This window comes from Sciurus carolinensis, chromosome 3, assembly GCF_902686445.1.
Source record: "Sciurus carolinensis chromosome 3, mSciCar1.2, whole genome shotgun sequence".
In the NCBI taxonomy this organism is placed as follows: Eukaryota; Metazoa; Chordata; class Mammalia; order Rodentia; family Sciuridae; genus Sciurus; species Sciurus carolinensis.
Window position 1 is genome coordinate 171,691,394 of NC_062215.1, and position 21,964 is coordinate 171,713,357.

The 21,964-nt window shown below is 41.1% G+C and overlaps 1 protein-coding gene across 1 annotated transcript in view; it reads right to left on the reverse strand.

The window, feature by feature from the left end:
• The window catches only part of Col4a4 (collagen type IV alpha 4 chain), a 113,548-nt gene that overhangs the window by 62,150 nt on the left and 29,434 nt on the right, over positions 1 to 21,964 (reverse strand). The window contains exons 8-20 of the mRNA XM_047546602.1: positions 21,186 to 21,248; positions 20,195 to 20,230; positions 19,934 to 19,975; positions 16,706 to 16,786; positions 15,861 to 15,914; positions 15,527 to 15,586; positions 14,640 to 14,684; positions 14,279 to 14,332; positions 13,428 to 13,497; positions 12,754 to 12,858; positions 7,813 to 7,977; positions 5,324 to 5,413; positions 4,289 to 4,452 (exon numbers count right to left, since the gene is read on the reverse strand). Coding sequence (XP_047402558.1) covers positions 4,289 to 4,452; positions 5,324 to 5,413; positions 7,813 to 7,977; positions 12,754 to 12,858; positions 13,428 to 13,497; positions 14,279 to 14,332; positions 14,640 to 14,684; positions 15,527 to 15,586; positions 15,861 to 15,914; positions 16,706 to 16,786; positions 19,934 to 19,975; positions 20,195 to 20,230; positions 21,186 to 21,248 — 1,029 coding nt within the window. The remainder of the gene's footprint in view (positions 1 to 4,288; positions 4,453 to 5,323; positions 5,414 to 7,812; positions 7,978 to 12,753; positions 12,859 to 13,427; positions 13,498 to 14,278; positions 14,333 to 14,639; positions 14,685 to 15,526; positions 15,587 to 15,860; positions 15,915 to 16,705; positions 16,787 to 19,933; positions 19,976 to 20,194; positions 20,231 to 21,185; positions 21,249 to 21,964) is intronic.

Genomic DNA, 21,964 nt, shown 5'->3' on the forward strand with positions numbered 1-21,964 from the left:
CCGGTGTCTTCTCCATCTCAGTCCTTGGCAACCTTCCCTCAATGACTCAGGCTAAAAACTGAGCTGCGTCCTTGACTTCTGTTTGTTGTTGTATCCTGTGTTCCATCTAACAGTCAAGCTGTTGCTGCCATCTTCAAACTCTGCCTGGGATCTGACCAACTCTCATCCCACCCAGCACCACCACTTTAACCGGGTTTCATCAGGACTCCTTGGCTAATCTTCTCGCTTCTCCTCTTGTCTGTAGTCTGTTTTCCACAGAAAAACCAGAGGGAGCGATTCTTTCAAAATGAATGTCAGAGAGTGTCTCTTCTTAAAACTCTCCCCGGTTCTTCCATGACACACAGAACAAAAACTCAGAGCTACCTCAGCTCTCCCTGCAGAGCCTGCCAAGCCCCATGCTCTGCAGCCCCGCCTAACTCCAGCCACCTCTGACGCCATCTCTTCCTGCTTGGCTCTCACCCTCGCTGGAGCCGCACTAGTGGTGATGGCCTTTGTCACCATCTGCCGTGCTCTGTATTTTACTCACTTATCTGTTACATGCTCTGTGTCCTTCCTGAAGTTCCAGGAGGGAAGGGACTGTTCTGGTGCCTACTGCATCCTCCCCACATGAAGCAGTGCCTAAAATATGGTAGGCACATGATAAACATTAATCAGCTGAATGAATGAATGAAAATAGATAAATTTTAAACTTTATTTTATTTTTATTATTTTTAAAAAAATTTTAGTTGTAGATGGACACAATAGCTTTATTTTACTTATTTATTTTTATGTGGTGCTGAGGATCAAACTCAGTGCCTCACACACACTAGGCAAACACTCTGCCACTGAGCTACAACTGCAGCCCCAAGTACAGGTAATTTTTTAATGATTAAGATGTTTGCAGAGATCCAAGATGGCGAACTAGAGGGAGGCTGCGTTCCTTGTTGCTCTATAACTCGGGTTTCAAGCAGAGGATGTCTGTTTCTCTGTGAGGCAGTCTTTGCTGCTTATCGATTCCCCTGCTGTTTACCCCGTTTGTCCACTGCCATCACCTGCAGTCTGCCAGCATATCGAGTACTTTTTGAGTGTAGATTGCTCACTGACTGCCACCTATCATCTGCCATTTGCCTGTTTGCCTGCTTCTTGCCTGCCCATCACTTGCCTTTCACCTACCCAATACCCACCACCCGAGGTCCAACTGCTGAATGTCCACCAGTAGCCTGCAGCTGACCGCAGACCACCAGCAGATCACCAGCTGCCTGCTGTTGCTTGAAGTTCACTACCACAGTATCTGCAGGTTTGGTTACATGTGACTATTGCCATTTTGGGACAATGACCAATACCTCCAGGACCCTCAACCAGACTAACCATGCCCTGCCTCCAGGAACCCCAGCCAATCATGCCCACACCCTGAGCTGCAGCTCACCATTTGCCAACACATTTGGAAGCCAGAGTGGCCATCTTGCATTATCCTGGAAGCAAAAACTGCCATCTTTAGGTGAGGCAAATTCCATCCTGAGACGCCTGTTGGAGATTGGAAGCTCATTGTCTGGTACCTCTCATGCATCAGGCTACTGAAGCCTGGGAGGTTTGAATACTATATGACTGTTAAAGTATAGAATTTTTTTCTCCCTTTTGAAATTTTGTATTTTTATTTCTTTATTTTTCTTGCTTTCTCTATTTTCCTTTTGTTTACCTGTTTCCTTAGAGTCTCTTTCTCCCTTTTCTCATGCTAATAATCAACTTCTATTGATTACACTTTCACTTTTTCTACAATCTAGAATTTCTATATACTCTTTTCTTACTCCATTAATAGTTACATCCTATTCCCCTCCACATCCTCTTTGTCCTTCATTAGAAACTGCAGACCTTATTGCAAATCTATTTGTTATACTGTATATAACAATTGAACTCATCATCTCTGTTTATTATGACAATATTGTTAACATCTTCATAGGAGCTATTAGGTTTAGGGCTCCATATTGTCTGTACTGTGTGCTGCTAATATTGATCTCCCTGTTAAAGGGAGAAACATATAGGGTCACTATAAACCTATAGGGGTGAAACTACAATACCCCAGATCTGCACTGCTAGAGGGAAAGATATGTGAGCAATATGAAAAAACAAGGAAAGAAAATGTTCCAAACATACCTAGATTCTATATTAATAGAATCCAGTGAAAGCATGGTAGAAGAAATGTCGGAAAAGGAATTCAGAATATACATAATTGAAATGATTCATGAAGTAAAGGATGAGATAAGAGAGCAAATGAAGGCAATGAATGATCACTCCAATAAGCAGTTGAAAGAGCAACTGCAGGAAACAAAGGATCATTTCAACAAAGAGATAGAGATTCTCAAAAAAAACCAAACGGAAATCCTTGAAATGAAGGAAACAATAAACCAAATAAAAAGCTCAATGGAAAGCATCATCAACAGACTAGATAACTTGGAAGACAGAACCTCAGACAATGAAGACAAAATATTTAATCTTGAAGATAAAGTTGACCAAATGGAGAAGATAGTAAGAAATCATGAATGAAATCTCCAAGAATTAGGGACATAATGAAAAGACCATTTAAGAATCATTGGGATTGAGGAAGGTGCAGAGATACAAATCAAAGGAATGAACAACCTATTCAAGGAAATAATATCAGAAAATTTCCCAAACCTGAAGAATGGCCATCTTGACGCTTACAGAACACCAAATGCACAAAATTACAACAGATCCACACCAGGACACATTAAAATGAAAATGCCTAACATACAAAATAAAGATAGGATTTTGAAGGCTGTGAGAGAAAAGCAGCAGATTACATATAGGCAGAAAGCAATGCGGATATTGGCAGATTTCTCATCCCAGACCCTAAAAGCTAGAAGGGCCTGGAACAACTTATTTCAAGCTCTGAAAGAACATGGTTGCCAACCAGGAATCCTATACCCAGCAAAACTAACCTTCAGATTTGAAGATGAAATAAAATACTTCCATGATAAATAAAATTTACAAATAGAAAGCCTGCACTAGAGAACAGTCTCAGCAAAATATTCCATGAGGAGGAAATGAAAAACAACAATGTAGGTCAGCAAAGGGAGGAACTACCTTAAAGGAAAAACCATTCAAAGGAGAAACCAAGTCAAGTTAAAAACTAAATATAAGCCCAAATAACTGGGAATATAAATCATATCTCAATCATAACCTTGAATGTTAATGGTCTAAACTCATTAATCAAAAGACATAGACTGGCAGATTGGATTAAAAAGAAAGACCCAACAATATGCTGCCTTCAAGAGACTTATCTCATAGAAAATGACATCCACAGACTAAAGGTGAAAGGATGGGAAAACACCTACCACATACTTGGACTCAGTAAAAAAGTGAAGGTTTCCATCCTTATATCAGATAAAGTGAACCTCAAGTCAAAGTTAGTCAGAAGGGATAAAGAAGAACATTTCATACTGCTTAAGGGAAGCAGACCATATGTTATGCCACATGGCATGGATGTGGGGAAAAAGGCACACTTGTACATTGCTGGTGGAGTTGCAAATTGGTGCAGCCACTCTGGAAAGCAGTATGGAAATTCCTCAGAAAACTTGGAATGGACCTATCATTTGACCCAGTTATCCCACTCCTCGGTTTATACCCAAAGGACTTAAAATCAGCATACTACAGTGATGCAGCCACATCAATGTTCCTAGCAGCTCAATTCACAATAGCTAGATTGTGGAACCAGCCTAGATGTCCTTCAATTGATGAATGGATAAAGTAACTGTGGTATATATACACAATGGAATATTACTCAGCCATAAAGAATAGTAAAATTATGGTATTTGCTGGTAAATGGATGAAGTTGGGAAATATCATGCTAAGTGAAATAGGTCAAGCCCTAAAAACCAAAGGCCGAATGTTTTCTCTGATAAGTGCATAACAATATATACCGAGGGGGTGCGATGAGGGGAAGAGAAGAATGAAGGAACTTTGGAAGGTGTAGAGGAAAAAGGGGTGGGAGGGGTTGAGGGAAGAAAGATAGAATGAGACAGACAGACAGTATTACCCTATATATATGTATGATTACATGAATGGTGTGAAACTACACTGTGTACAACCATAGAAATGAAAAGTTGTACCCCATTTATATACAAAGACTCAAAATGCAGTCTGTAAAAATAAAAAACAATTTAAATTAAAAAAAAAAGATGTTCACAGTTTCGAAGCAATAAATACACATCATATTAAAAACTAGAAAGAGGCACATTAAATTCTATCTCTGTCTCTTCTCGCTGGAAAGATTCTGACTAGTAGAGGTACTCACTGGTGGCCCCCGAGATCCTTCAGCACCAGGAGGGCCTGGGTCACCTCTTTCTCCAAGCCAGCCCGGCAGTCCTAAGTCTCCTTTACTCCCCTGCTTCCCAGGAAGTCCTGGAGGACCAGGAGGACCCATAGGGCCAGGTTTGCAGGCACAGAGTCCTTCATTTCCTAGGCAAAGAATAAAAGTCAGCTTTGTTACATTTCCTGAACAAAATCCCCAGTAAGAGTTTTACTATACAAAACAAATAGGGTGAATAGAGAACAAAAAGACTGGTGTATACAACTCTTGTTACAGGCAAATGGTACGTGGGGTGTAGCATGGGGCAAGCTGCAGGGTAGCTGGCACAGTCCACATAAGGTGAGTGCATAGGAACACACAGCGTTTGTGTCTGAGGGATCTGCCCCTGACAAATTCTAGGGGAAATACTGATCTCCAGCTCCACTGAAGGATTGAACAGTCTTTATTTGGTTTCCACTGAAGAAACAAACAAATAAATAAATAAAGCCTGAACAATCAAGGAAACAACATAGAAAGAGGAATCATTGATGGCACTGCATGTGACAATTGCTAACTCAGGACAATGCAACAGCTCATCATCAGGACTTTAAGTCTTTAAAGGTCTTTGGATGAAATTCCTCAGTTGAATTTCAGTTCTATTACCACCTGAGCTGCTCAGAAAGACCGAATCACAGTCAGAGTGGAGAAACGCAGAGCCACAGGAACTGGATGAGTCTGGAAAGTGCGGAGCCCAGCGAGAGAAGCTGGGATAATACATTAGCGCTGCCCTATCTCTGGCACTCTTGAAAAATCAAGAGGACCTGGTGAGCAAAGTCCCCATTGGGTGTGAGTTCCATTCGTGGCTAAGACACAGGATTGGATGTTATGGTGACTGAGTCGCAGAGAAATGGTGTGGCATACTTGGAGGGAGCAGCTGAGGTGGGTGGCAAACGGGATGAAATGTCACGCTGTGCACCTCAGGGACGCCCCAGGCCGTACGTGGGATGGCCTCCAGGAACTCTTCCCCTGAAGCATACTTGCCTTTTTCTCCTTTTGAGCCTCTTCCTCCTGGGGGGCCCACTCTGCCCTTAAGTCCTTGGGGTCCCGGGTGCCCAGCGCTGCAATACATCACTGCATGGTGGGCAAGGGGACAGGGACAATCACATTGTTTTATCAACGTTTTCTATAGAACAGGAATCTCTCGCCCTCACGTCCTCCACCTCCGGTTTCCCCTCCCCTCCCCAGGCTGCGTTCCTTTCTTTCTTGAGGATTCTCCCTCCTGATGTAGGAGTGGGAACACACGTAGACCATTCGACTGTCCTGGCACGGCATGACAGCTGGCAGGGTCCTCGCTACTCTCAGCCGTAAGTTAATGAGCTGCGGAACAAGGCAGTGGGCAGCAACCACAGGAACGCGGTAAAGCAAGTTGTGTTCTTTTTTACAAGGGGGTGTGTGGAGGAGATTTTTCCCCTTCGCATTAGCTAAGGAAGAAAACGTAAAGATGGCTTGCAAAGCAAAATGTTGGAGGCGTTGTCAAAGAGGACAGATGAAATGCCAATGATGCATTCCCTAAGCCCAGTAGAATTAAAGACAGTGACAGAATATCAGAAAAAGACCTGAATCTACAGGACAAAGGAAGAGGAACAAGCAGGCAAAAACAAGGTAGAAGGTCCCAGCCCACCCTGAGAATCTGAGACCCAAGCTGGTCATGGGGGATCTGGGAAAGAACTGGATTTGTATCAGAATCCCCCGATCCTGACAGTGGGGCTCACACCTGGGTTTGTTAGAGAAAGACACAGGAAGAGCCCCTTCCAAAAACTGCAGCAGGAAACACACAATAGTCCCTCCCCTCCCCACACCCTGAAATTGGAGGAAACAGACACTGCAGCAAGAAGGAAGCTTTTACAGAAGCTGGGTAAGTAAAACAGCAGAATCCTCCAAACACAGTCCTCAGAAACAGACACACACACTAATCCCGGGAGCTGGAAAATGGACCCAACGAAATATCCCCAAAAACGTCACTGAAAAATAAAGAGGTGAAGAGTAATCAAGAGAGATTAGTTTGCTAGTAGAAAAATTAACATAAAGTTCAGAAGGAGAAAGGACGGAGGAGGATATTTCAAAGAAATACTTGAAGAGAAATTTCCAGAAATGAAGGCTATGTATTGAATTGAACACATCAACAAACAAAGTCCTTGAATACCTGCAAGCAAACGAAGACCGACCAGCACCGAGGCAAGTCATTGTGAAATTTAAGACACCGAAAACAAAGGAAAGCTCTACAAACCTCCAGAAAGGAAAAGAGATTTCAAACAAAGGATCAAGTATCTAAATGTTATTGAACTTTGTGGTAGCAACACTGGAGTCCAGGAAACGACAGAGAATGCCTTCAAAATCCTAAGATTTGCAACCTGGAATTTAATCATCAACTGTCAATCAAACTCTGCAATGGAATCAAAGCATTTTCAAATCAAATCCCAACTTGATGTTCTTATTTATGACTTTTTTCAGGAAATATAATGAGAAAATATACCATTGAAAGAAGTATGAGTTGTGAAGAGAGAGAGAGAGAGAGAGAGAGAGAAAGAGAGAGAGAGAGAGAGAGAGAGAGATTGAAGAAAATTCTCAGGATAATGGTGAAAGATGATCCCAAGTCAGTGTCTCAGCAACAAATCAAAAGTGCAACCTGACATAATTTGAACAAATCAAAAAGCTCCAGGAAAGAATTACTCAAAAGGGTAACACTGGTAGAATATTTAGTGAGTTAGAATGTACAATAATGATATTTACATAATTCTGGGTGGTTAGTTAATATAACCACCCAGAAGCAAGCACGCAAAGAAAGGAAGACAATTTCAAGATGCTGTGGGAAAAGTAAAAAATATTATATGGTTCAGCTGGTGAACAGCATTATATAACCATTAAGTATAAACACTAAATATTTATGTGACCAAAATTATGACAATAAGTATATTAATAAATATATCAACAGGTCACGGGGATGGAGATCACACACTTGTGTGGTAGGGTGGTGGTAAATGAGAGTTAAATTCGTCTTCTGTGGAGGGTGGTTCAAAACACAAGCTCAAACTGAAAAGTTAAGGAATTGCAATGCAAGTCTGTTGAAGTACAACCGGAAACAAATAACAAGGATCCAGTTATGTGTGTGGCAATGATCAGCTCTGAGGAGGAAGAGCTGAGATTTCCGCTGTTCATAAGAGGTCTGTAGAACAGTTTGACTTTTAAGCCAGACCCATCGAAAACTTTGACAAAAATAAAAATTATATTTAAAAAATAAAATTGTACTTATTTACAAAATTCTGTCATTTGTACTCAAACTCTCAAATAATTGCAAGTCCTTTGATATAATAATTCAACCTCAGCTTATTTTGCAAAAGGATTTTAATATTAAGTTGGCCCATGGAACATGATACACTTTTCAGATATTTCGAAAGACAAGCTTTCTGAATGACCCTGCACATATCAAATGCAGTATAAATGCCAGCGAGTGCAAAGGAGGAACACTTTACCATGTGATCCCGGGGGTCCCTGCAGCCCTGGGGCTCCAGGCAGGCCGGGTGGGCCTGGCCTCCCTGGCTTTCCTGGAGCAGAATCTGGTCTCCCAGGAACACCAGGTAGCCCAGGAAGCCCTGGAGGACCAGGAAACCCTGGTGGCCCAGGGGGTCCCGCCAGGCCTGCAAGAGAAATGAAGAATGAAAACCACACATCCTCGCAGAGAGACATTTCTTTCTTTTTTTTTTTTTTTTATTGTAAACAAATGGGATACATGTTGTTTCTCTGTTTGCACATGGAGTAAAGGCATACCATTTGTGTAATCATAAATTTACATAGGGTAATGTTGTTTGATCCATTCTGTTATTTTTTTCCCTTCCCCCCCACCCCTCCCACCCCTCTTTTCCCTCTATACAGTCCTTCCTTCCTCCATTCTTGCCCCCTCCCTAACCCTAACACTAACCCTTCCCACCCCCCATTATGTGTCATCATCCACTTATTAGCGATATCATTCGTCCTTTGGTTTTTTTGAGATTGGCTTATCTCACTTAGCATGATATTCTCCAATTTCATCCATTTGCCTGCAAATGCCATAATTTTATCATTCTTTATGGCTGAGTAATATTCCATTGTATATATATACCACAGTTTCTTTATCCATTCATCAATTGAAGGGCATCTAGGTTGGTTCCACAATCTGGCTATTGTGAACTGAGCAGCTATGAACATTGATGTGGCTGTATCTCTGTAATATGCTGATTTTAAGTCCTTTGGGTATAGGCCAAGGAGTGGTATAGCTGGGTCAAATGGTGGTTCCATTCCAAGTTTTCTAAGGAGTCTCCACACTGCTTTCCAGAGTGGCTGCACTAATTTGCAGCCCCACCAGCAATGTGCAGAGAGACATTTCTGTAGATGAAATCAACATCAATGCATTCTTATTCAGATCATGGGATTTCTTAAAGGAAAGGGGATGAACTGGAGGACATTATACTCAGTGAAATAAGCCAGACACGGTAAGAGGAAGACCACGTGGTCTCACTTCCATGTGGCATCTAAAACCATCAAACCCACAGAAGCAAAGGGCAGAATGGTGGTTGTCAGGGCCGGAGGAAGGGGGATGGGGTGACGGTGGTCAAGGGTTCAAAGTCTCAGCTATGGAGGACGAGGCAGCTCTGCAGATCTAACTACAGCGTGGGGTGGGACTACTACAGTACTGGACTGTGCACTTGAAATTGCTGAGAGGATAGATCCCAACTCCTCTCACCACACACACAGACAACTATGCAGAGATGACAGACATGTCAATCATGAGGTGATCATTTCACGCCAAATGCCTACATCAGAACATCAAGTAGTATACCTTATAAGTTTTAGGTTAACGGCATCTTGATAAAGCAATTTTTGTTGTTGTTGTTGTTTTTGGTAACAGGGATTGAATCCAGAGACACTTAACCACTGAGACACATCCCAGCCCTTTTTATATTTTTATTTAGAGACTAGGACTTGCTAAGTAGCTTAGGGCTTCACTAAATTGCTGAGGCTGACTTTGAACATGAGATCCTCCTGCCTCAGCCTCCCAAGCAGCTGGGATTACAGGCGTGTGCCACAGCACCAGGCAGATAAAACTATTTTCTTTTAAATATAAAGAAAACTGCTCTTGATGATAATTCTCAAAAGAAGTAACAAAAAAGGTGATGTTTAAAAAGTTTGCTTTTATGTAAGTAGACTGCTACCTACCTATAAAATAAAAGTTACAATAATCTGAATAAACTGCATTTTTAAAAAAATAGGAGAATGCAAAAAATAACTGAATATCCCAGTTATTAAAATGCTTCACCACCTTTGAAAAAAGGATACTGATGGAAACAGATAGGCTTGGAGAATCAAATTTTCTTAGTGTCCCCCATTTTTTAGGGTTATTGGGAAAGAAGTACATTTTATTTAATTAAAGTTGGTACTTTCTCAATTTTTCCTCCTTAATAACTTGGTGATTCAAGTTGGTAGCCCATTTAATGGCCAAAAACATAGATTCACATAATCACACGTGGAACATAAAATACCCTACTTCTCACAGCAACTCCGGTGGTGGGGAGGCATAGAGGTGAGATTTGAACTTGGCCTCTTCTGCTCTAGCCACAGGAAGGAACTTAAGTAGATTATTTAGCTAGCAAATCCTCTGGATCTACCTGGTAGGCTTGTTATGAGGATTAAATAAGATAATCTATGCAAGGAGTTTAGTGCAATATCTAGCAATAACAAGGGCTCAATAAAAGTGTAGGTGTTCAGGGTATTTGGACGAGGTCCAAACAAGTACTACAACTGCAGGAAATCCTGCCTGCCCTTGACATTGACTGCTGCTGATGTCTGTGGCTTAGAGACAGCTAGCTGGAAGCTTGGGACAAGAATAATCATTCCTGATAGCTCCTTCTTCCTAAGCTTGCCTGGTTCCTGATTCTTTCCATGGAAGACTGCATTTCTCAAAGATGGCGCCACAATTGCTCCAGTCCCACATCCTGGTAGAAGCTTGCAGTGGCCCTTGTGGAAGACTCTTGCCTTGTGAGCAGAGACATCTGGGACTTGGAGTCCTAAGTGACCAAGCAGTCTCACTGCTCTAAAGCCCCTGGTGCTGTGAGGAAGCCTAAATTAGGTACAGAGCCCACACGGGGAGCCTGAAACTACGTGAGACAGGAAGGAGATGCCTAGCCAGGCCTGACGCTCCAGTTCCAGCCCCTTCTGTGACTGCAACAGGGGGGAAATCCATCAGCCAGAGTGCTCCCTTCAGCCCTTCCTGAACTCTTGAACTTCAGAGTCAGAGGGGACATGCTGATTGTTGTTTCAAGGCTGTAAGTAGTTTGTTCAGCAATAGATAACTGAAACCTGTCAATAATGGGTAAGTAGCAAGGCACGCTGATTAAGTTAATGGCTATCATTATTGTATGCACGTGTGCTGGGGCGTCACCTGTGTTTGCATACATTATCTTTTCTCCTCAAAAAATTCTGCTGAGTTTATACCTTATAGATAAGGCACAGAGAGTTTAGGCCAAGTACCAGTGATAACAGTAATAGCTGACACATTGAGGTTTTTTTTTTTTTTTTTTTCAGTGCTGGAGATTTGAACTCAGGGCCTTGTGCTTGCAAGGCAAGCACTCTACCAACTGAGTTATCTCCCCAGCCCCACATTGAGTTTTTGCTGGGCACCAGGCTGAATTTGAAAGACCATATACATATAACTTTTTCAACCCTAACAAGATTCCATGTTACAATGGGAAACTTGTATGTAGTAGAACCTGAAATGTTTCTAATTCACAGTGTAAATTCCTAATAGTTTTATTATCCTATATCATATTATGTGGTTTCCACTGCATGGTGCAACTGGGATTGGGTGATAACTGTCTGATGATGAAGCCTGCTTATACCATGGTAGATACGACAGATAATTACCAAATGAAATTTGTACAACAAGAACTAAAAACACAGGTGTACTTAGCACAAATAAAGTGTGCTCCTGTGCCTTGGGCAGTCATCTGGACTTCCTGCCTTCCTTAGGGTCTGACTTGGATTTTCCACATCCAGTCTGTGGCTGATGCGGATGCTGCCTGATGTCTTTCTTATTCCAGGCCGAGGAGAAAGTTTACCCATTCATATGGCATATCTCAGCCTTGTCCCCAACAAGAGAGCATAACATTAAGTTGTGTCTAGCAATTTTTTTTTTCAAAAGAATGAAATGGAAAAAAGAGTGTATCGTATACCAAAAAGACATTATTGTGTTCCAATCAGTGTGGATAGATAGATGTTCATGTAATGTAAAATAAAACGCACATCCTACAGTGGTTCATAGTGAAAATTCCAAAACCACTGGGTTGATGTACTTTAAAAGGGCTGTGGAATTAAGTTTTCCTGTATATTTTGGTTTAAATTGGCTGGAGATCCTTGTTACTTCCCCCCATTGGGTTTTGATTTCAATCTCCAGGAGGCATTATTTTATTATAAATGAGCCCACAAGGAGAAATCTAAGGTCAGAGTTTAGTGCTTTCTGGCCAACAGAATATTCTATATGATTTACATAATCCTGGGTCAATTAAGCCAATATTACATTAGCTTTAAATGAATTAAACAAAGCTCTATTACCTTTGTGGTCATCACAACTTAACAAAGAGGAAAGTAGATTGTAGATGATTAAACAAGAATTTTGAAGTTAGGGGTTGAATATCTCAGGAATCTTCTCAGGTCTTCTTGGTAAATATAACAAGAGACACTGGCCAGATAAAAGTACATTCATTCGAGACTCTTCTTCTCACAGATTTAATCAGTTGTCCTGGGTGCGGAGAATGCACACATCCTCAAACCTTTGATTCCTAAACTTGCCAGGAATTCAACCAGCACAGCTCCCAAAGGAGCTGAAGTCCTATGTCAGCTGGCCTCTTTCCCAGACATTCTGTCCAATGTCACCTGTAGTTTGGGGGGAATCTTTTTGGTGGGAGTGGGGAAGTCTCTTGTTTTTGAAGTAATGCTGAATCAAAATTTCATCTTTGCAATCATCATTCTTATCTGCACATTTCATGTCGGAAATTTAAGGTGGGGCCTGGGTGAATAGAGGGAGAGCCTTCCAGGAGAGGGGGAAACTGAGGAAACCTGTAACCCAGCAGCAGATTCCAACAGTGTCTGCAGGTGACAGGGCTATAGGTGGCCTGTTATGTGACCCACACCTTCCTGGCCACACCTCTGTGTTGACTGACCATCTCTGAGGTCCCACTGAGGAACCCACCTTCCTTCCGAGTAAGTGATTGACTGATTTGAGCACAGCGCTCCTTCCCCCGGATGTGCAATGGAAGTGAACCGCCAAACATTCTGGGTCTGCTCTGCAGGTCAGCATCGGTCTTTAAAGCTGATTTCAGTACCAAGTGCAGGTGTGGGTGTGAGGCAGGAAATCTGGCAGGTGAGATATAGCAGATTCCTACCTGGACAAGTGTCTCCTGGTCTGCCCAAGGGACCTGGAGGGCCAGGTGGTCCAACAGCCCCCATTTCTCCATATCGGCCAGGGAACCCTGGGTCCCCTGGAGGACCTGCCAAAGATCATGACAGATGTGAATAAACAGATGTCAGTATATATTTTAAAATTCAGACACAATGATATTTTGGGAGGCTTGGTAAAGTCCAATTAGGAGACTCTTTGACAGTTTCTTGCCCCCTTTTAATGAAATATCTTAGACTGGATCCCCTTCATCTGTCCCTCCTCTGCAGATACATAAACTTTGAGCAGAGCTCTCTTGGTTATTGATTGAAGTACTTCCTCTCTCAGCAGTAGCATCTTGGTTGATATGAGTAAAAAATGATCTTACTCATTTCTTGGTAATTAATATAAAAATACTTCTGATAGATGACATAATAAAAATCCCAGCATAGAGTTTACATACGGAAATAAAATTTGATGTCTTATGGCAATAGACATGAACCAAGATGTGCATGTCTACCTGCACATGTAGGATACATTTTCATGCTAAAGTTCACGTACTTAACCCTCCTAGTGTACAAGCTAGAAGACCGTTAAGCCAGACTCTTTTTTTTTTTTTGGTCTGGACCATTCACATCCCATTTTTGCACGAATTATGGGGGAACAAAAGGGAACACAAACCTTTGAGTGGAAGAGATGGAGTTACCAAAACACCTGGTGGTCCCGGGTACCCACGGTCTCCAGGATCCCCCTGAAATTATTTATTCAATTTTTTTTCAGAAATACTAAGATTTCACTCATGTTGCCCTGGTATGAAACAAATGTTAGCAGAACTATGTGTTGCATTCTTAAAAGAAGTAAAGATTATAGGCTGACTAGAGGAATAATTGACTGATGGAGTCCTAGGAGGACAAAGATACACCTGATCTCCAGCCAACACTCAGAGTGAAATGATGAACTGACAAAGCTTTCACAAAAGAAAAACAAATTTTAACTCCAACGAAATTATTCTATGCCCATAATTTAAATACTCCGGATGTCACTAAGTTTCTTGGACGTACTATGATTGTTGATGGTTAACTTGGTACTCGAGTGCAAATAACTTATTCCCCTAACAATAGCTGAATCTACATTGTATTTTAGCTGCAAATATCCTTAACCATGTCCCAAGCTAGGACTGAATGTGAGGTCATAGAGGTTAAAAAAGAAAGAAAACAAGGTCATGGTGGTAAAGCAAACCGCTCTCTAAGACTCCATCTCAATACCATGTGATTCCAGGGAATGACTGAAACTTCCATCATTACCCACTTTCAAAAGAATTATTTCTCAAACGTAAAACATAATCATGCTTAATATGATAATGCTATGACACATGGTAATCATGCACAATAATGTATGCCATACATAAAAATAATGCCGACAAAATTAACTCTTTCAAACCTTACATTTTCCATTCTTTGAAGTATTTTTAAAAATAAATTTGATAACATAAGGGATATAAATTTTTATCCTAAATAATCTCACTCTTTTACCTTTGGACCAAGAAATCCAAACAGCCCAGGAGCTCCAACCAGTCCTTGTTCTCCCTAAAAACAAGCAAAAACATTCATTTTAAAAAATTACATATGATCAAATGACATATTACCTCATTTTCACTTAATTTACACAACACACGCTCACTCAGACTCCGATCTCAACACTGCTCTTGGGTTGCGTCAGGCAATTTTGTGCTTCAGGTTTTGCACCCACAGCTAAATCCTGCAATCCATAAAATGAATGCTGGCCTTTCCGATTCTGTGAGTGTTGGCATGCAACAGGGCAACTTCCAAATGACTCTGAACTGCATTTGCTAGTGAAAATGTACTTATCATCTCTATAATAGTGTACGTTTACCTTTAATCCTGGAAAACCTGGAGATCCGTCGGAACCAGGGTCACCCTAATAAATAGATGAAAATTAATGAGCAGAGTTAAAACAAAATGCATGTGCCAGCATTTTTTTAACTTTAGCAGATTGTTCTATGGATATGTACTCTTTTTTTGCAAAGTAGTTGAATAAAAGGAAGTGAATATAAGATGGATTCCGTTTCTTTATGACATCTGCTTCTTTAATTGATCTTTAGTCTTATTAAAAACAACTCATGTCATGGCTAGTGTTTCAATTAAGAATGTGTTTTTATTGCTGTGACTCTCCAATTTTATTTATTTAACTTAATGTTTGTACTGCACCAAAAGCACTTGAAATCACTGCAATATAATTTGACTGAAAATTAATACTTGTTCTACACAACGTCACCAATAAAATGGCTATGGAAGCCAATATTGAAGTATTTAGTACCAAATCTAGGGTCAAATAAGCTCAACGTCCATGTCTGCTGGGGATTGGCCTCCAATGGTGGTGACTCTGAGGCATCCCATTAGTGACATGTAGGATGTCTGGACCTGACATTGTGCTTTTCTTCTAGCCACTGTCCCTGGATCGGCGTGTTACTTTATGAAATAGGTTTAAATTAACCATTCCAAGTGACTACTACTTTGACTCTGACCCTGTCCCTTCCCCCAATTCTTCAGTATTCTGTGTGCCTGATTCATCTAAATGAAGTCAATCAAAAGGATGTCCTGGGACATTGATCTATCACATAATTCTTGTTGTGCAAAGTATATTTTTCTTATGTGAGGTATTCTCCACTTTTGAGCTCATAGGAACAGAGTTCATCATACAAATGTGTGAAAGACCCAGGCCTCCAGATTCACCAGAGTTAAGTGACAAGTGATCCTTACCCGGGGTCCTGGGAATCCAGGAATACCCTTCTCTCCTTTTGCCCCAATACCAGGCTCTCCCTTTAAAAGATGACAATGTTTAGAAAGGACAGAGCAACATCATCAACACAGAAAGACAGAACAAAATGAGAAATAGAAAAAAAATACCGTTCACAGCTTAAAGAAAATTACTTTAGAACAGAGGCCCCACAGGATTACAGCAAGATGGTGAAAAGTTCTAGTAAGATGTAAGCATTTAAAGCAACGGCAAGGACTGTGCACAAAATTTTTTTGAATAAAGGTATCATCTCATACAAATGAAAAAGAAAATAGAAAATGCACTTAAATAAACTACCTTGTGTCCTGGTGGGCCCGGCCATCCAGCCAACCCAGGAATTCCTTTTATGCCCTAAAAATCCCAAAGGAAATAATCTGACTTATTATATAGCATACTGAATTCTCTCTTCCAGAAATCATCTCTTGTGATGACCTGTTTCATTATTGCTATAAGAAATTGCTTGTCACCTGTCACTAGTCAGCAGCAGAGCTCTAAACACAGCTACAACACTGAAACTATTCAGACCACAGGAGAAGTATAGAAGCATGGGAGTGGACTACCTTGGAACCAGAGTCACAGACTGGGAACTGTGCAAGATGATTAGAGATGTAGCCATGCAGAGAAGTGGTTCATTTTGAGTACAGCAGAGGGATTTAACCAAAAATTGACAAGCAACAACGGAATCTAATGTGGAACTGGTCACATCCATTCTGGAGACTGATAGAAGAATTCTTGCTTGCCAAAAGTCTATTATGTGCGTACATTACCTTTCCAATCATCAAAACATTAAATCCATCTACAACATCTGAAGGACAACTGGTACCTGATTGGCCTCTTCTGTCCACATATCAAAACAACATTCAGGAGGCCCTGTGTTTTGGAGGACTTGGCACAGTTTAGCAGCCCAGCTCGGTCTGCCACTCAGCAGCTAGGCAGCTTTAAGAACTGGGTAACCTTGCAGGCCTCATTGTCCAACCCTGTGCAGTGGGGACAGTTCCTTACAGTGCCAGCCTATTAGAACAGCTTGAGGTGGGCGCAGGGAGGCCTCTGAGGAGCTCAGTACTCTGGAGGGGCCACAGATACATGTTTGGAGAATGCTTTCTATTAGGACTTTACCAAGGTGACTTATGGACGGGGGTTACCTTTTCTCCTTTGTAGAGAGAAGAATCAGGGGGTTCTACCAATAGGGTGGGTCCAGGAGAACCTTGCTGGCCAACCTCACCCTTCAAAAAAATGAAGATAATAGAAATTTCATATTAATTCACATTTTGAAACAAAACTTTCACCCATGTATGATGGTATAAAATACTTCTAATACTGCGTGCCATGGATTTAAAATATCAATTATGGCAAACATATCATATAATTTAAAACATTTATCATGTTTTTTAATAAATGTAATACATGGTTACAGTTAAACACAAATTTAAAAAATCAGAATGATACATAATCTTACCATCTAGAGATAATCTCCATTAGAGGTTGGTATGGTTTTTTTGTGATTTGTGTATGCACACCTATGCACATGTATTGACATAGATGTATGTACATATTTGTGAATAAGTGGTTTGTTAAATGCAACTTAAAATATATTATTATCAGTATAACACTATATAAAATATTTAAGCATAATTTAAAATATAAAATATAATTTATATTTTATTAAATTCTTAATTAATTTTATACTTTTATGACAATATTTGGTGAGCATTTTCCTATCATGCCGAAACTTTGGAATCATGATTTTTAAAGTCTATCAAATAACCTATCTTAAGAATGTACTAGAATTTATAAGCCATTCCACTGTGGTTAGTCTTTTTCTAATTTATATTCAATAAAATTTAGGTTGTTTCATATTTATTTTTAATAATATCTTAAAATTCTCTATATAAAATAATTAGCCATAAGTTTTTATGTGCCATAAGTCATTATAGGTACTGTTTTCTTGAAGGAATAAAATGCCCCTTAAATTGATTTTGCCACAGTACAACCATTAATTCTCACTCTTAACTAGAAGATAATTATTTTACACTCTTGTGAATATTGCCATTATTCTATGCTTAGAATTATTATATTTTTCTTGATGCATCCTGGCAGCTAACACATTGCATGGTCACTTATCAGTGCAGTACAAAAGTCAAAAATATACATGAAAACATCATGGGATGAGGGGAAAGCCGTAATAGATGTGGAGCAGAAAGTACAGGTTGCAGATGTATCAGATCAACTCTGTAAGGGCAAAAAGACCTTCCAGGACACACTTAGGGGATGCATGGCCTCAGCATTTCATGTTCAGCACTATTAAGTGGCTAGACATATACAAAAATGTAACAGCTGCTCTACATGATGCACGAATAAGTGATCGATCATACAGGTAAATAATGCTCAGGTAAATGAGCAGCATGTATTGGTGAAGAGATCCCTTCTAAGATGAGCCAGAATAAAGCCCTTTGAGGGCAAAAAACCTAAGGTCTTTAAAGTGTTGGCCACGATACTGTTTCTTCATATTGTGAAAGTGCCATATATTCATAGATTGTAGTCAAAAGTACAAAGAAGAAAACTAGGAAGGCTGAGTTATAGAAGGTCCATAATCAGATCCTCTGGGAATAGTGACTCACAACCATTTAGGGCTGTGTTTCTTAAAATGGGAGGGGGAAATATATTCTTAAACACTGCAAAGTTCTGTATCACAATTCCAACCCATGCTTTTGTTCCCCTGCCAATCTAAGAGCCTTACTATAAACATAGTTTGGATCATTTAAGGGCCCAGCTCAGAGCCAAGTGCCTCCACACTGGTCGACAGCCTGAGTCTGTGACTGCATCCAGCTGCCACGGCGCAGGGTGGCGTGGGCTGGCGGTGCCCGCCTGGCTCTCTGGTGTCCTGTCTCAGACGGAACTGGGAGCTTTTGCAGCTTTGGCAACAGTGTTCTTGAGGGGCCCCGATTTGCCAAGTTCAAAAAAGATTGTTTAAGTGTATTTTCATTCAGTCATCTCTCTAAGTCAGTGATTCGATGATGGTTTTGATGATTATCTAATAGAGAATTTACTGTGTTCTTCTCAATGTGTGGTAGTGAGCATTTTATGTGCATTACTATTCACTAAAAGAATACTTAGAAGTAGGCAGTATTATGACCCCCATTTCACACAGAAGTGAGGTTTAGAGGAAGTTAAGAGAGGTTCGATGGTAGGCTGGACATCCCTTTCCCCAGGGACATGTGGTACATCTGGACACAGTGTGGGTTGTCATAAGGGGGACCGGGCACGGGGGAGATGCTGCTGGCGCCTACTGGACAGAGGTCCGGGATGCCACCAAAGATCCTGCAATACACAGGATACCTCCCCAAAACAATGAACTATTAGGAGTGTTGAGGATGTATATTTTAATATTTTTTTGTTATTGCTCCTTTTGTAATGTTGGGTTACTACTTCTATAACCTGTACGCTGCTCAACACTCTATCCATGGGTATCTCCCCACATCATGAAGTCTTCCCATGTATTTTTTATTTTGAGACAGGGTCTTGTTAAGTTTCTCAGGGCCTCAACTAAGTTGTTGAGACTGGCTTTGAACTCGCGATCTTCTTGCCTCAGCCTCCCAAGCTGCTGGAATGACAGGCGTGGGCCACCGTTCCCAGCTTCCTGTGTATTTTTGATACTGTGTTACACTGTAAAATCACTACCTCAAACTTAACTCCTGGTGAGCAGGAATCAGGTCTATCTTGCTCAGTGCCCACCCTCAGCATCCTTCTTGGCCCCTCACAGAATAGACACTCAATATCCATTTGCCCACAGCTATTGAAAGAGCCACTCACCTACTGTCATTCAGATTATTTCCAGATAGCCACCTTTTAAAAATCACTCTTCCAAAGCTTATCTTTACCAAGTTTCATGCTACAGCAGAAAGAACTGTGGGTATGAGGGAGTCAGAAGAGGGGACACCGAGGGGCTTGGGAAGAAGGGAACATGGAGGAGAGGAGGGGGGAGGGAGAGTGGGAGCATGTCACTAAATGCTCTTGGAGCCAGTTACTTATATTTATGTGTGGAGTTAAGGGTTCCGATGAAATTACGTCAAACAAATTAGTAATTACACAAAACCGTTACTCTAGATACGACATCAAAATGCCAAATTTCTTCTGGCTAGGGTGAAGCGTGCCATGCAGATGAACTTGAACGTAGTGTTGAATTTGGTCAGAACTGCCATTTTGCAGTCGGGGTAATGGTGCTGTAATCATTCATGGAGGAGGAGATCTCAGTCACAAAAGGGGGCAGACGCCAGACTCGGACACAAGTCAAATAACGACCTAAGAGCCTCCACAACTAGACAGGGTACACGTCGTAGCACAAGCTCCTTTTGGCAAAAGGGGGTCCTTACCGGGTCTCCCATTTGCCCTTTCACTCCTACAGCAGGATTGCCCTGAAAAAGAAAAGAGATCTAATTGCTTTTGAATGTTAAACAAGTAATTAAAATCAATTAAGACTTCTTGCTAAGATTTAAGTAATTACATGCAACATTATGAGGTTTAAATACTCTGGAAAGCCCGATAGGAGAAAAAAGATAACTCGGGCAGTTCCGGGTGACCAGTGTTTCCCTGAGCGTGGGCTGTGTTTAGGTATCTTGCTCAAGACCACCTACCTTCACACCTGGACTCCCAGGATGGCCCGGAGGTCCCTAAATCAATGACAAAAAAACCCACAAATCAATGATCAGTTCTAGACATCAGAATGTAGCTTCCCTGGTCACCCCAAGTTTCTACTTGGGAAACGCTTGATTTTAAAATATGCACGACACAGTCTCACTCATATGTGGAAGCTCCCCCCCCCCCAAAAAAAAAAAAAAACCATGATCTTCTAGAAGCAGGGAGTAAAGTTGAGGATACCAGAGGCTGGACAGGCTACAGGGGAGGAGCGGGCAGAGAGAAGATTTGTTCAAGGGTCACAAAGGTACAGTCAGGTACTTTTCTAGGAAATTAAGTTCTGGTGTTTTACAGCACAGCAGGTTGACTAGAGTTAATGATTTACTGTATATTTCAAAATGACTAGAAGAGAGGACTTTAAATGTTTCAAACACAAAGAAATGATAAATGTTTGAAGTGATGGAATGCTAATTACTCTGATTTGATCATTATACACGTAAACATGTACCCAAATATCACACTATACCCTATGAATATGTACAATTTTTATGTGTCAACTAAAAATATAAAACATGAAAGACTGAGTTTTTTTTGTACTGGGGATTGAACCCAGGGGCACTTTACCACTGAGTTAAGTCTCACTAAGTGTCTCACTTACTTGCTTAGGGACTTGCTAAGTTGCAGAGGCTGGCCTCGAACTTGCGATTCTCTTGCCTCAGCCTCCAAAAAAGACTGACTTTTTTATCATGGATGGGCTATTGTTCTATATGAATATGAAGACAATGGCTTATCGCTGGGGGTGCCGTGTGTGAATATGGATTATGGATAGTAATGGTGGGATTTTGCTGATTCAACAGATTACAATCCCTCAAAGAGCCCACCTAGACCTGACCAAAGACTGAAATGTGGACTTTTTCTTTTCTTTTTTCTTCTTTTCTGTATTTTAGTGTTGACTCTGGAGAGGGATCGCTGCAGCAGAGCTGTACCTACCACTGACCCTGGTGCTCCAGGGTATCCCATGGGGCCGGCCGGTCCTCTTGCACCCCTAGATCCCTAGACAGGAGAAAAACCAGCACATTCATTTGATAAATCATAATGCCCCTCACAGCAAGAGCCGCATATGATCCTAAATAGATAAAAGACCACCAAACCAGCCAGTTCCCCCCACGCCCTCAGGGGGGCAGCTTCCCCAGAGCCTGAGGACAGCATCTCCAGACGGCATGACACACCCTGCAGTAGGGTCCTGTTGACACCCAGAAATCAATCTACCTTTTTTTTTTTTTACAAATAAATCTTATAGTAGCAAAAGTTGACAAGAAAACTTGATGCTAGCTACTGCTAAAATTTCTACATATTACTATTTTGGTATGTATCAGAATACTAATATTGGTTTATGCTAATTAATATACTTTTTGTGTGTGTGGTGCTGGGATTGAACCCAGGGCCTTGTGCTTGCGAGGCAAGCACTCTACCCACTGAGCTATCTCCCCAGCCCCTATGTTAGTTCATGTTAAAATGTTCATGTATTTATAATTTTATTGATTCTTTTTGGCTATACATCACATGAAGACTCAGTTTGACACGATTATACAAGCACGGAACACAACTTGCTCTGGGTCAGTCCCTAGTACTTCCTCTTGCCCTTCCCCTCCCCCTGCTCCTGTCCCCTTTCCTTGACTCCACTGATCTTTCCGCTATTTATGTGGAGGTTGTTTTTGTTTTTTTTAATTAGCGTCTGTGGATGTACATAATTGTGAGATTCACTGTGA